The sequence below is a fragment of the Pseudopodoces humilis genome, chromosome 4 (genome assembly GCF_049639895.1).
Source record: "Pseudopodoces humilis isolate 2021_Gansu_Grassland_sample_001 chromosome 4, ASM4963989v1, whole genome shotgun sequence".
Classification (NCBI taxonomy): domain Eukaryota; kingdom Metazoa; phylum Chordata; class Aves; order Passeriformes; family Paridae; genus Pseudopodoces; species Pseudopodoces humilis.
This window is the reverse complement of record NC_142203.1, coordinates 32,509,593-32,520,809: the sequence shown is the minus strand read 5'-3', so window position 1 is coordinate 32,520,809 and position 11,217 is coordinate 32,509,593. Positions and strand designations below refer to the sequence as shown.

The window sequence follows — 11,217 nt, the reverse complement described above, 5'->3', positions numbered from 1 at the left end:
ACAGTTACAGGTTTGCACACACAGCACAGACCCACAGGGAGCCAGGAAACAGCACTGCTAAACAGCTGTTTGAAACAAGATGCTCATCTTTGCATAGGAATCATGGTATCCAGCCTTCTTCTGCTAGGATGTGCATAATCTAGGTTGGTCTTGGGTTTTAAAAACACAAAACCTCTGATCAATCTAGTGCTGTCAAACTAATTCTGTCTATGACAAGTAGCTACTCAGGGACAAACCCTTCTCTGCTGGGTTTATGTCTGAGCATAAGCAAGCAAGAGTTTTCAGAGCAGAACCTGTGGATTAGGACCACTGTTAACCTGATGAGAAATGTGGCTTGGAAGTCCTACTGAAGCTCATCAAGGTCTTGGTACTCACTATCAGGCTGTAAAGGGGACTTTGGTCACATGGAAAGGTAAGTGCCTGATCAAACTAATTTTAAAAGATTTTAGAAGCACGCAGTTTTCAAATGTGTATGCCTCACATGGTAACCACATTCTAATGTTAAGTCTGTTTGTCTTCAAATATGATTAAATGCTTAAGATCTGTCTGATTTCGAACATAAATGTAAACACATACTTTATTGCTCTGGGACCCTCTGTGGCTGAGTGTTGACAAGGTGGTGAGCAGAGGAGTTATGTTAGAGGAGAGAAATAGATGGTAAATTTCTGAAACGAAACTGAAACAAGAGCAAAAGTGGATAAAAAGCAATGGATTGAGTTACATCTCTGCTATTAGTGGCTGGATAAAGAGCCCTACAGTCCCAAACACACAAAGGATTATAAACACCCAGAGAAATACTCTGTCTATCACCATAGCTACGTATTTCCAATCATCTTCCACCTGCAAGAGAATAAAAAAAGAGAAGGATAAATTACATGTAATGTCACATACAATTGGGAGTTGACATTGTGCAGTAGAAATGCCCCTTGTGCTTTTGAATGTGAGGAAGAACACACATGCAAGTCAGGAATGTTGCTTGTCATGTTTATAGTTGCTGCAGTTTTCAAATCTCTTCAGAGAGGGCTGATTTTCTAATGGTGTTTTACCACTTTTGGCTGAGAACATATAACACTGTCCTTGTTTGCTGAATTATTCTAAATATTTGAGTCTGAGGGCAGCCCATCCAGGGGTGTGATGCTGATACTAACAAATAAGACCTGATCGTGTGGTGGGTGCAGAGTGGAGTGGTTTAACAGCAGGCGCAGACATCATGGCTACACATCACTAAACCCTGTTGAAGGATTCATCCTGACAGCCCGCACAAGACAGAGTTTGCTATTCTGGTCTGATTTGAAACACTCTCTCACCAATCAAGCCCCACTGATTTCAGGAAACTGGACACATGGACTATGGCAAAGCAAAGGTTCCAACTGAGCAAACTTCAATGTCTTGCGCTAAGCAGGACAGAGTGGATTTTGTATGGCTGAGAGACAGACCTTAGAACCCCATTCAGTGAAGTTGCTGTCCTTTAAACCGTACCTTTAAACGTGTACTGCACAGGAAACACTGCCATGAAACATTCACACATATAAACCAGTGACTAGTTAAGAGCTCTCTGCTGAGGAATCTTCCACTTGTTTTCCCAACTTGATTATATTTTGTTCCAAGAAAATATTAGATTTAGGATTTTGATTGTGTTGAGGGTGAGGAAATCAGCAGCGGATATAGGGGAGAATAAGCAAAATTTAAGTAGGGTAAGTGTGAAGCTGCAAACTATGATAATGGCAACTCAGCCCAGGTGAGAAACAGATAAATAAGGTAAGACTTTTCAAGTTAGATAGTATTTTGTTTAATTCTATCTAACCTCCCAGGGCTACTGAGAGGATAATTGTAATAGTCATTAGGGTTGAGTGATAGGGATGTTATGAAAAAGAGGGCGGTCATGATAATAACATGACCATGGAGAGGAACAGGCTGGTAGTCAGGGAAGAACCTTGGAGGACTTCTGAAAGTCAGAAATGGAAGCTGTACTTTGCATGAAAGGACATGCAGGAAGAACTCCCAACAGCTGTAAATGTTTCTACAATTTTTAAAAGGCTTTTATTTATATAGGACTAGTACATATTGCTTTGTGTATCTGGCTGAAGCAGAAGCAGCCTCCAGAATAGTTTTTCTTAGTGCTTGCCTGAGAACAAATTCTGTTTTTTCCCTGAAAAGGGGATTTTTGGAAATGAAAAATCATGCTTCCCATCTCTAGTATGTTCTGAAAGGTAAGATACAAAGCTGCTCATGAACACAGTGGACTAAGAATAAAATTTCACGTCGCAGGAGAGATTTGCAAAATGCAAATCAGCAAAACTAGCACAGGAGGACTTCTCCTGAACTGTATCATCAAGACAGCAAGTTATTTGGATGACTGCATGCAAAACTTATTTTGGGAGGAGCATCAGAGAAAACAGCTGAATCAGTACATGGGTATGTTTCATGCAGCTGATGTGATAATGAAAGCAGGGCTGAAATGTTTGGTTTAAGCAAAGCACTAAGGCCATAGGTACTAAGCAGGGCTTAGCTCAATCCCCATCCTCCTCCATGGTGATAGAGTCCTGTCTTTTGCTTCAGGCGGGCATGTACTATATGCTCACTCTATGAATTCAGCTTAACTCTACTACTTTATTCAGAAATTTATAGATTTTGCTTTCAGATTAAAATTTTCTGTAGGGCATAAAGAAAGGGGGAATAATGGTGATCTTTAGGTTTTTAGAAGTTGTATGATTTTCAACAAAATATTCTGATAGAAAGCAGGCATTCCAACATTTCCCTTATAAAGTTTTTTGACTTTCAATATAAATACAGCAGTATTTAGTTTTAAAATTGATTTAACCATCATAGAACATCTAAAAAACTTCACAACCAAAAGCAAAAATTCCATGACAGATCAAAGATACATGTTTCATTAGGTTCACTTCTAAAAATGTCTTGAAGTGTCAGAGAATTTCTGTTCCTTGTGAGTTCTTGGTGTCAGAAAATACTTTTGCAGCTTTTTTAGTTGCTTGTGTTCACACATGAAGATGTGGCAACAGTATCCTTTAAATTCCAATATGTACCATTTTCTAAGACAGTAATCCCAAATAGGAAAAAAAAATTATGACCTCACACAAGCAAACCCAGAAGATGGTCTTCTTCCCCAGCAACTTATCTTACTGCTTCTTTACCTTTAGGATTTCCTTCTCACACCACGTCCAGCCTTCATAGATTCCTTTGACCTTCAGGCCTCACTCCAAAGGGAGTCTAGCAATTGATTTCCTAAACAGGCCAAAGCCTAGTGCTGGAGATCTAGTTCTGCTGGCACCCCTCATAACTTAACCTCAAATTGAAAACTACCGTTCTGTGGTTACTGTACCCATGGCCTCCAGCTGTCACATCTCCCACTAGCCCTTCTCTGCTCACGAACAATGAGTCCAGTGGGGCACCTTCCCTGGTTGGCTTGCTTCCTGTGTCAGGAAATCATCTTCCACACACTCCATAAACCTCCTAGATTGATTCTTCTCTGCTGTGTTACACTTCCAGCAGCTTCCTGGCAAGTTGAAGTCCCTCATGAAAACAAGGGCTGGTGATCATGACACTTCTTCCAGCCTCCTATACCCATCGTCCATCATATCCTCCATCATCTGCCTGTTCATCCTGCCTAGGTGGTCTCTAACAGACTCCTACTAGTGTCCTGCTGGTCTAGTCCCTGATCTTTACACAGGCCCTCCACCTTGTCATCACCCATAATTTCAATACAGTCAAAACAAGCCCTAGTGGGATGGTTCCTCCCTTACCTCTTTGGTTTCATTTTGAGATCTCATGTTCTCTGCAATGAACTGGACGTTGCTAATGACATCCTTCACCTCTGGGGAGTACTCCATGTGCTCTGCCATCCATTTCAGTGACTGATGGCTCAGCTGTCCTTTGGTGGTAGAGAGTTCAGTTGCCTTATCACAGTGACTGCAGCGCTTCTCCTTGTGCAGTTTGGTGTCTTTGTGTTTGCTGTGCTTTGACTTGCCCAGCTTACTGTCTGATATTTTCTTGGTTTTTCTGGAGGTGGTTTTTTTCAGCTGTTCTAGTGGCTTCTGCATCAACAGGACTTTGGGGAGCAGGCTAAGAAAGACAGTTTTTACCCATTTGGGCATCGTGTGTGTAGTTGGAGTCCTGTAATGTATATTGAGGACAAACACTGTGATAACAATTGACAGAGTCACAAATATCATTGTGAAGAGTAAATATTCACCAACTAGGGGAATTACTAAAGAGGTGGATGGGATTGTTTCTGTGATCACCAGTAAAAATACAGTCAAAGAAAGAAGCACAGAGATGCAAAGAGTAACTTTCTCTCCACAGTCAGATGGCAGGTAAAAAACTAACACAGTCAGGAAGGAGATGAAAAGACAGGGAATGATCAGATTTATGGTGTAGAACATTGGCAATCTTCGAATATAAAAGGAATATGTTATGTCTGTGTAGATCTCTTCACAGCAGTTATATTTGATATCATGTTTGTAGCCAGAAGCATCAACTATTTCCCATTCACTATTTTCCCAAAAGTCATTCATATCTACTTTGGATCCAATGATCAGAAGATCAATTTTGGCTTTGTCATAGGTCCATGAGCCAAATTTGAGTGAACAGTTCTGATGATCAAATGGGAAAAAGGTAATATCCATTGGACAGGAGCTTTTAAAAATAGCTGGTGGGGTCCAGGTGATCGTTCCATCATAGCGAAGGAGAGCTTTGGTCTTGCCTTCAACTTGAAAATCTCCCACAGCACTGGAAAGACAAATTAGGCAAAGACAAAAAAATTACCATGAAAGTAAAACGTAATGGGTGATTTCATAGGTGCTGCAAGGGGATATTTTTGAGAGCAAGGTTCAAATGAATCAATAAAATGGGTAAAATGAATCATCATACTTATTATACAAGACAATATCTGGTTTCCAAATTTTATCTGCTGGTACCCGAACAAATTCAATGCCATCATATTGTCTGGGATCCCATCGTAGTTTGTAGTCATTCCAAATCTGGAAGAAGAATGGACAAAGATTATAGAACCTTAAATTATCAACAAATATATGTTTCTCAGATCTTCCTGTAAAATGACAGACTATGATAAAGTGTAGCATGTGGAGAAGGGGACAATGTTCCAAAAGACAGCAAGGCCATGACCTGGAGGAACACTGGGCGTGTGAATACTGCTACCACTGACTGCTGCTCTCTTCTCTGTGCTGGGATGGGGTGCCAATTGCTATGAACTGCTGGCATGCTGAGATCTCCTCTCTCTTGTGACATCAGCAGGGAGCCTTGTCTGTGAAAGGTTACCCCCCACTGCTGAGAGAAAATAGGGGCCTTGCTGCAGCACCCCACAGGTGAGAAGAGGACAGCACCCTATGTTTGGCCCACCTGCACACGAACAGGCAGCTGCTGCCAGAAGATAGTACTGGCTCAACAGGAATACTGAAGTACCAGGTCAGGGCAGCAAGGGATGTACAGCAGCTCCCTTGCACTGCTGTCTATTGCCCTATCATGGGGCCATGCTCCATGGTCTCTCACCTATTGTAAGTACAGTATCTTTTACAGATTGTGTGGACCACAATCAGTGCCTGAAAAAAATAGTGGAAGTTAGCTATATTTTCTCAGCAGTTTAGGTCCTCTAAGGATCCTTATCTATGTAAAAACACTAAAACTGTCAGTAATAGTGGAGGCATGTTCTTTTTCCTAATAAATATTTTGGTGAGGATGACCTGGGACTACAGAGCTGCATATTTAATCACCCTTTGAGGAATACACCCAGCTAGATTTTTAAGAAGAAAAACAATCATCATGAAGTTGGAGAAGAATGTATCCCACAGGAAAGAAAGAAGATGTAACTTCTAGGTAAAAAGAACGAAGAAATTATTTTTTCAATTGTGGAGCTTCTCCTTATTAATTTTTAAAAATCCTTGTTATAACCCAAAAACTTATCTTATAGATGTAACTTACAAGTAAAACACATTTTATCATTTTGATGCAAAATGCATGAGAAATGCAACACAGTCACTTACGTGTCTTAGCCACAAATTTGTTTCCATAATCTGATTGACTTCATCCTATAAAGAAACACAGGCATAAATCGTTATAGTATCCTGGGATGGCTAAAAACTTAGCCCATAAAACTGGAAAATAGGATTTCACATTCACTGATGGCAGATTTTTTTCTAGCATCTTTCAAGAGGTTTACACATTGTACACTGTCGTGTACAACCCTACTGAAAAAATTTAATAAAACTTTACTGAAAAATCATGCTCCATAAATATCAGATATACAGAAGGCTGCACTGTTTTGCCAGGCATTTGAGTATCTGGAGAGTACATAACCTAGAATTGCTCTGACCTGTACCAGAGGAATAAGGTTCTTCTTGTGGCTGTGTATTTTGTTGGATTCAGTGCTTAAAAAGCGCTGATTACACAGTACAGAATTGGTTGCGATTCAAGGAAAATGGCATGTGTATCACAGTGTTTTGAATTTCTCTGCAAACCTCTAGAGCAGATGCACTTGACCAGCACTAAATTAGGTAACTGTTATACAGAGACCTTATTTTTACAGTCACTTATTAGAATTGCTAATCAGTCATGAATCAGAAAGGTGAAGCTTTGCTTCTTCCACATTGCCTCTGTCCTGCCCAGCATGTTTGCCCCACACCTATTTACATTCCAGTACATGCAACATTCATTCATCCCCACCTCCATGCCTTACAACACCACTCTTCCACTTGCCACACTTTTCCCTTGACGTCATTTTGAAACAAATAGATTGGAAAAAAAAAAAACCCTACATGCAAAAAAGGAGATTTTTTTTCCCCTGAGGACTACTGGGAAATGACAGTAGCCCCATAGGTCACATGCTACACACAACATGGATATACCAGGTGTCTCTGGTGTGTGCTAGCCCTGTGAAGAGTGCGCTTGAACATCAAGTACTTCTGCCCTGGGCTCTGGAGGCTGCTACCTGAAGCAGAAGGTTTGATGCTACAAAGTAAGGAAATTTATCTGTGTCATTCAAAACACTTGTTCAAGCAACTGGAACAACTCATCTGACTGAGAGAACAGCAAAGGTCTCAGCATGTGTGCTTAGACACGCATGAAATGAAAGCTAGGAGAGTTGTGGGTGTGTGCAGCCATCACAATCACATCTCCTGCTTCAGTGATTTGCATGTGTTTACAAACACCCCCAAAGCTCAGCAATGTTCTGTAGTGAGTCTTACCACATTTGTAAGCTGGGTAATGGCCAGTTCAAAATACACTGTCACAGGATCAGACACATTTTCCACCGGCCTAATGAACTGGTTGTACTGGGAGAAGAGTTTGTGAAATAACCGTTCCTCTGATTCGCAGGCTGTGGTATCTGTATTGGTAAAGATAAAGAACAGCTAAGCCAGAGGTAAGAAGAAGGGGAAAAGGGCGCTGGAAAACATACTAGTTTGTGCTATATTTCTGGATCATGTGCTTGTGACCATGTTTAAAGCCACCAGAGTACAGAGAGGAGAGGCTGCCAGAATGCTGTCAGTTGAAAGCATCCTCCTGCAGAATGTTGGTGCTCCTTGTTTCCTCAAATAGTAAGGTAATGACTTCAGTGGTTGTGTCCCCTAAGCTGGATTTAGCCTGTGAGCCTCCATTTGGCCCACCCTGGTATCACACAAAAGTAGAATAAGGTGGTGTGAAATATGAGAAGTAGAAATGTGACAGATTAAATCTTTGTGAGCCTTTGTGGTAAAACAAGGTGTTTATGAAAAGCATAGCTACTTAGGAATTAAAAGCTCAAGGCTGGAAACTACTGTATCAAAATCTCTATCAGGCGATTAGTAGACAACAATGATGCCTCCTAATCTTAAACACTATAGCTGCATTTTATCCTCAAAATTGATATTTCCACTCATTAGATAGCACAATTTTTCTTTGCAGAAAGTTCATTTATTAAGTTCTATGAACAAGAAAACAGTGGAAATATTAACAGTTCTTACAGAATAGCACACATCTATGTAATACAGAACTGTTCCTTGGGAGCAAGCAGATCACAGCTGTAACCCCTCATTAATGAAGAACAGACCTTAAGAAGGTCTGAAGACTTAGGCTTAGAAGAAACAAGGTATGTGACAGGCATTGAGCTGACTCACTGAAGAGTTAAGAAGAATGCTCCTAACCTGTTACACATAGTCTTGAAACAGTTATTTTCACAGTGGTAAAGGCTATACACTTTGATTTGAAAAGGAAAATATTAAATTTTATTTGCTCTGGTAACATCAGCTCAGAAGAACAATTTTCTTGAATAATTTTGCTATTACAATACATTACGGTAATTCGCCACCTAAAATAGAAATACTTTATAAGGTCAAGATTTAGAATTCCCTTCTCATGCTGTGCACAGCTGTGTTACTAAAGCTATATGATGATCCTAAAAATGTTACTGATACAACTGAGGAAAACCTTGTTTTCAGACTCATTGTCGTAACTTTTTTGCTTTATTCCCAGACTGCACTAGAACACATCAGACAAGCAACCATGATAGGCCTTTATGATTGCAAATATTAAACATAGAAGGGGTTTGTGCCAGGCAGCATGGTCTCTGGCGCAGCACAGGACATAAATTTGCAATTTACATATCCTTCAGTGAACACAAGGGCCTGTGGATGTGCAGGGAGACACTTGGTCTCATTATGCTGCACTTTCATGATTTTACTCTCCTTCCCCTGTTGTTGAAAAAGACATTTCACCTCTAAGGCGATACAAAGCATCCTGAAATTTCAGGGGATTGTCATTACTGCAAGATGAAATGTTGGCTACTGGTCACTTACATGTATGGAAAGAAAATTATAGTAAAATTCAAAAACTTGATGTTTTATTTCATCCTTTCAGCATCATTCAGAGAAGACACATGGATGTCTATAAAGTTTGGATGCATTTATATTATGTATTGTTCCATTCAAAAAAGAACTAAAAAAATTCTTTTCAAATTTCATCATTACCACCCATAGCATTGTGATTAGAAGTACACTACTGTGGCTACATGAAGTCTGATGACTAAAGTAAATGCATCTAAAATCATGTTTCATTTGAAATTTTTCCACTTGCTTCTTAATAGACACATGCTTTAAAATAAAGTAACAAAACCAAGTATTTAGGTCTTATCCCATGGTGCTGCTTTAAGATAATTTCTTATGCTTTGCTAAGACAAGCACTATATTTAATACATATCTTGATCATCCACAGAAGTGAGATGTTCAAAATAAATGTGTCCTAAAAGCAAAAAATCCTGCCAAACTCAGTGAGAGTTGTGAAGAGAAATGACTGCAGCATATTTAAAACACAGATCATAAACAATAGTGAACAATAATAGATTAAGTTCTCACTTTTGAAAGTGTGAGTACTGACCATGCACATTCATAGCCTGCATTATTTAAATATTTGCAAATTCAAGCACCAAATGAAATTACTAGGACCTCTAATCCATTTCTAATGTTTTCTAGGAACAGTTCTTCCATTAGTTGCCAAACAAAAATGAAGAGTTTTACGTTGGAAATCTAGAAATGCTTTAGCTCTTTTCAAACACTGTTGAAATGTTAAAGATTTCAGGTTAGAAATAGCTGGTGGAAGCTTTACATTGAATTTATTCAAGAAAATAGAAGCAGAGATAGTAACTAGAAAATATTCTAGAAACTGGTATCAAAGAGAGCCTACCTTTAATCAAGGGTGTGAACACGAATGCCCACACACAGAAAGCAGGGCAACACCAACATAGCCGCGTCTCAGGATGCATTGCTAGCAGCAGAATAGAACTTCCTTTTGAGAACAGAGGTTTGAGGGGAGAAATAAGATGCAAGAAGACATATAAACCTCCTGATGGTAAGTAGGCTGTTGAAGGATTGATTTCTGTTTTGCATGTGCAGCAAACTCTGCAGCCTGCTGAGCAGAGCAAAGCCTCGCAGAGTTTCTTTCACTACCACTAGGCAAGGAGAGCTTATGCCGTGCAGAGCAGAGGGAGTCAGGCAGCATCCTATCAGGTGGCTTCACATCTCCAGTCACCCGCACCCCTGCCTCGGGGAACGTGTAAGAGCGCAGGAGAGAGAGGGAAGGCAAGACACAGGACAGCCATCATGGAGCAGGGGGAGCATTCACTCAGCTCTTCACCCAAGGGTTAACAACTCTCATCATGCTAAAGCAGCTGCTTTAGTTATTGTCCAGTGATCACCTGAGGGTGTCACTCAGAATAGGCAGAGGTGAAACACCTTCAGTTTCTTAGCTGAGGACTGATTCTTCAGGTGATAGGAATGGAAGTTATATGGTTTTAGCACATCTACCAGAAGCCATGCAAACCTTCAAATAAGCACAGCATCAAGTGATAGAATTGCTCGATAGTATTCTCAGTGAATAAATCCAAGACAAGTAGACTTATTATTGCCATCTGACAGGAGCAACAAAGCATGCTAAGCTCTTTCCTGACAGTCAAATCAGCTTACAACATCAATTATTCTAACTTTTTTTTGCCTTGTGTGTGCAGTCTCCTGTGCCTGTATGCTAGTGTGGAAATGGAGGAGCAGAATAAAGGAAAAAAACACCAGGTGCTGTTACAGACCAAGTTCTCTGCAACAGGGTGTCATTTTTGATCACAGAATTAAAAAAAACCTGATCTCATGATCCTTTAGCAGTTGATGCATGCTCCCTCCTCAGGTGTTCAGTACACATGTCCTTGAAACAGGAATGCCTGAAAAGAATCTGTAGGAAAAGGATCTGAGAAACTGAGGGTCCTGTTTAGCTGCGGCGGGGTGGAAGGCACCACAGGGTACTTGGTACCATCCGGTCCCCCAGAAAGCAGCTCAGACAGGGACTCTGCTTTATGTGTGCTCAATCCAGCATGAACTAGTCTGAGTGACTGGATGAATGATTTGATCAAAACAGAAATGCTGCTGCATTTTTAGGCACTTACATTGTTGTGTAAGTGTAGAGAGAAGAAAAAAAAGCCAGAAAATTAAAAAAGGATGCCCTTCATACTACAAAACGCAGAGGCAAAGCTGCAGTGCAGAATAAGAAAGTAATTTGTCATTTATACAAATTGTTACAGTATGGATAGGAAGGAAGAGGACAGTCTGGAATAAAAAGACTTAGGAATGAGTTGACTGCATAAAGAAGATCCCTGAAGTGGGCCAAGGTGCCAATGACAAGTTTTGAGGGATGAAAAGTAAATATTGAAGGATTACAGGCACCAGCCTT

At 40.3% G+C, this 11,217-nt stretch overlaps 1 protein-coding gene across 2 annotated transcripts; it reads right to left on the bottom strand.

Moving 5' to 3' along the window:
• Window positions 1-398: 398 nt before the first annotated feature.
• Window positions 399-10,475, bottom strand: CHRNA6 (cholinergic receptor nicotinic alpha 6 subunit). 2 transcript variants are annotated; one of them, XM_005530917.2, is made up of 6 exons: window positions 9,688-9,806; window positions 7,218-7,357; window positions 6,018-6,062; window positions 4,888-4,997; window positions 3,762-4,746; window positions 399-840 (listed from the first exon to the last, which is right to left on the bottom strand). In XM_005530917.2, exons 1-6 carry the CDS (start codon window positions 9,764-9,766, stop codon window positions 718-720), a joined length of 1,482 nt encoding a protein of 493 aa, XP_005530974.2. In that variant the 5' UTR covers window positions 9,767-9,806; the 3' UTR covers window positions 399-717. The 2 variants fall into 2 exon arrangements, with proteins under 2 accessions (XP_005530974.2, XP_087910228.1); XM_088054102.1 differs by lacking the exons at window positions 7,218-7,357; window positions 9,688-9,806 and adding an exon at window positions 10,467-10,475.
• Window positions 10,476-11,217: the final 742 nt, after the last annotated feature.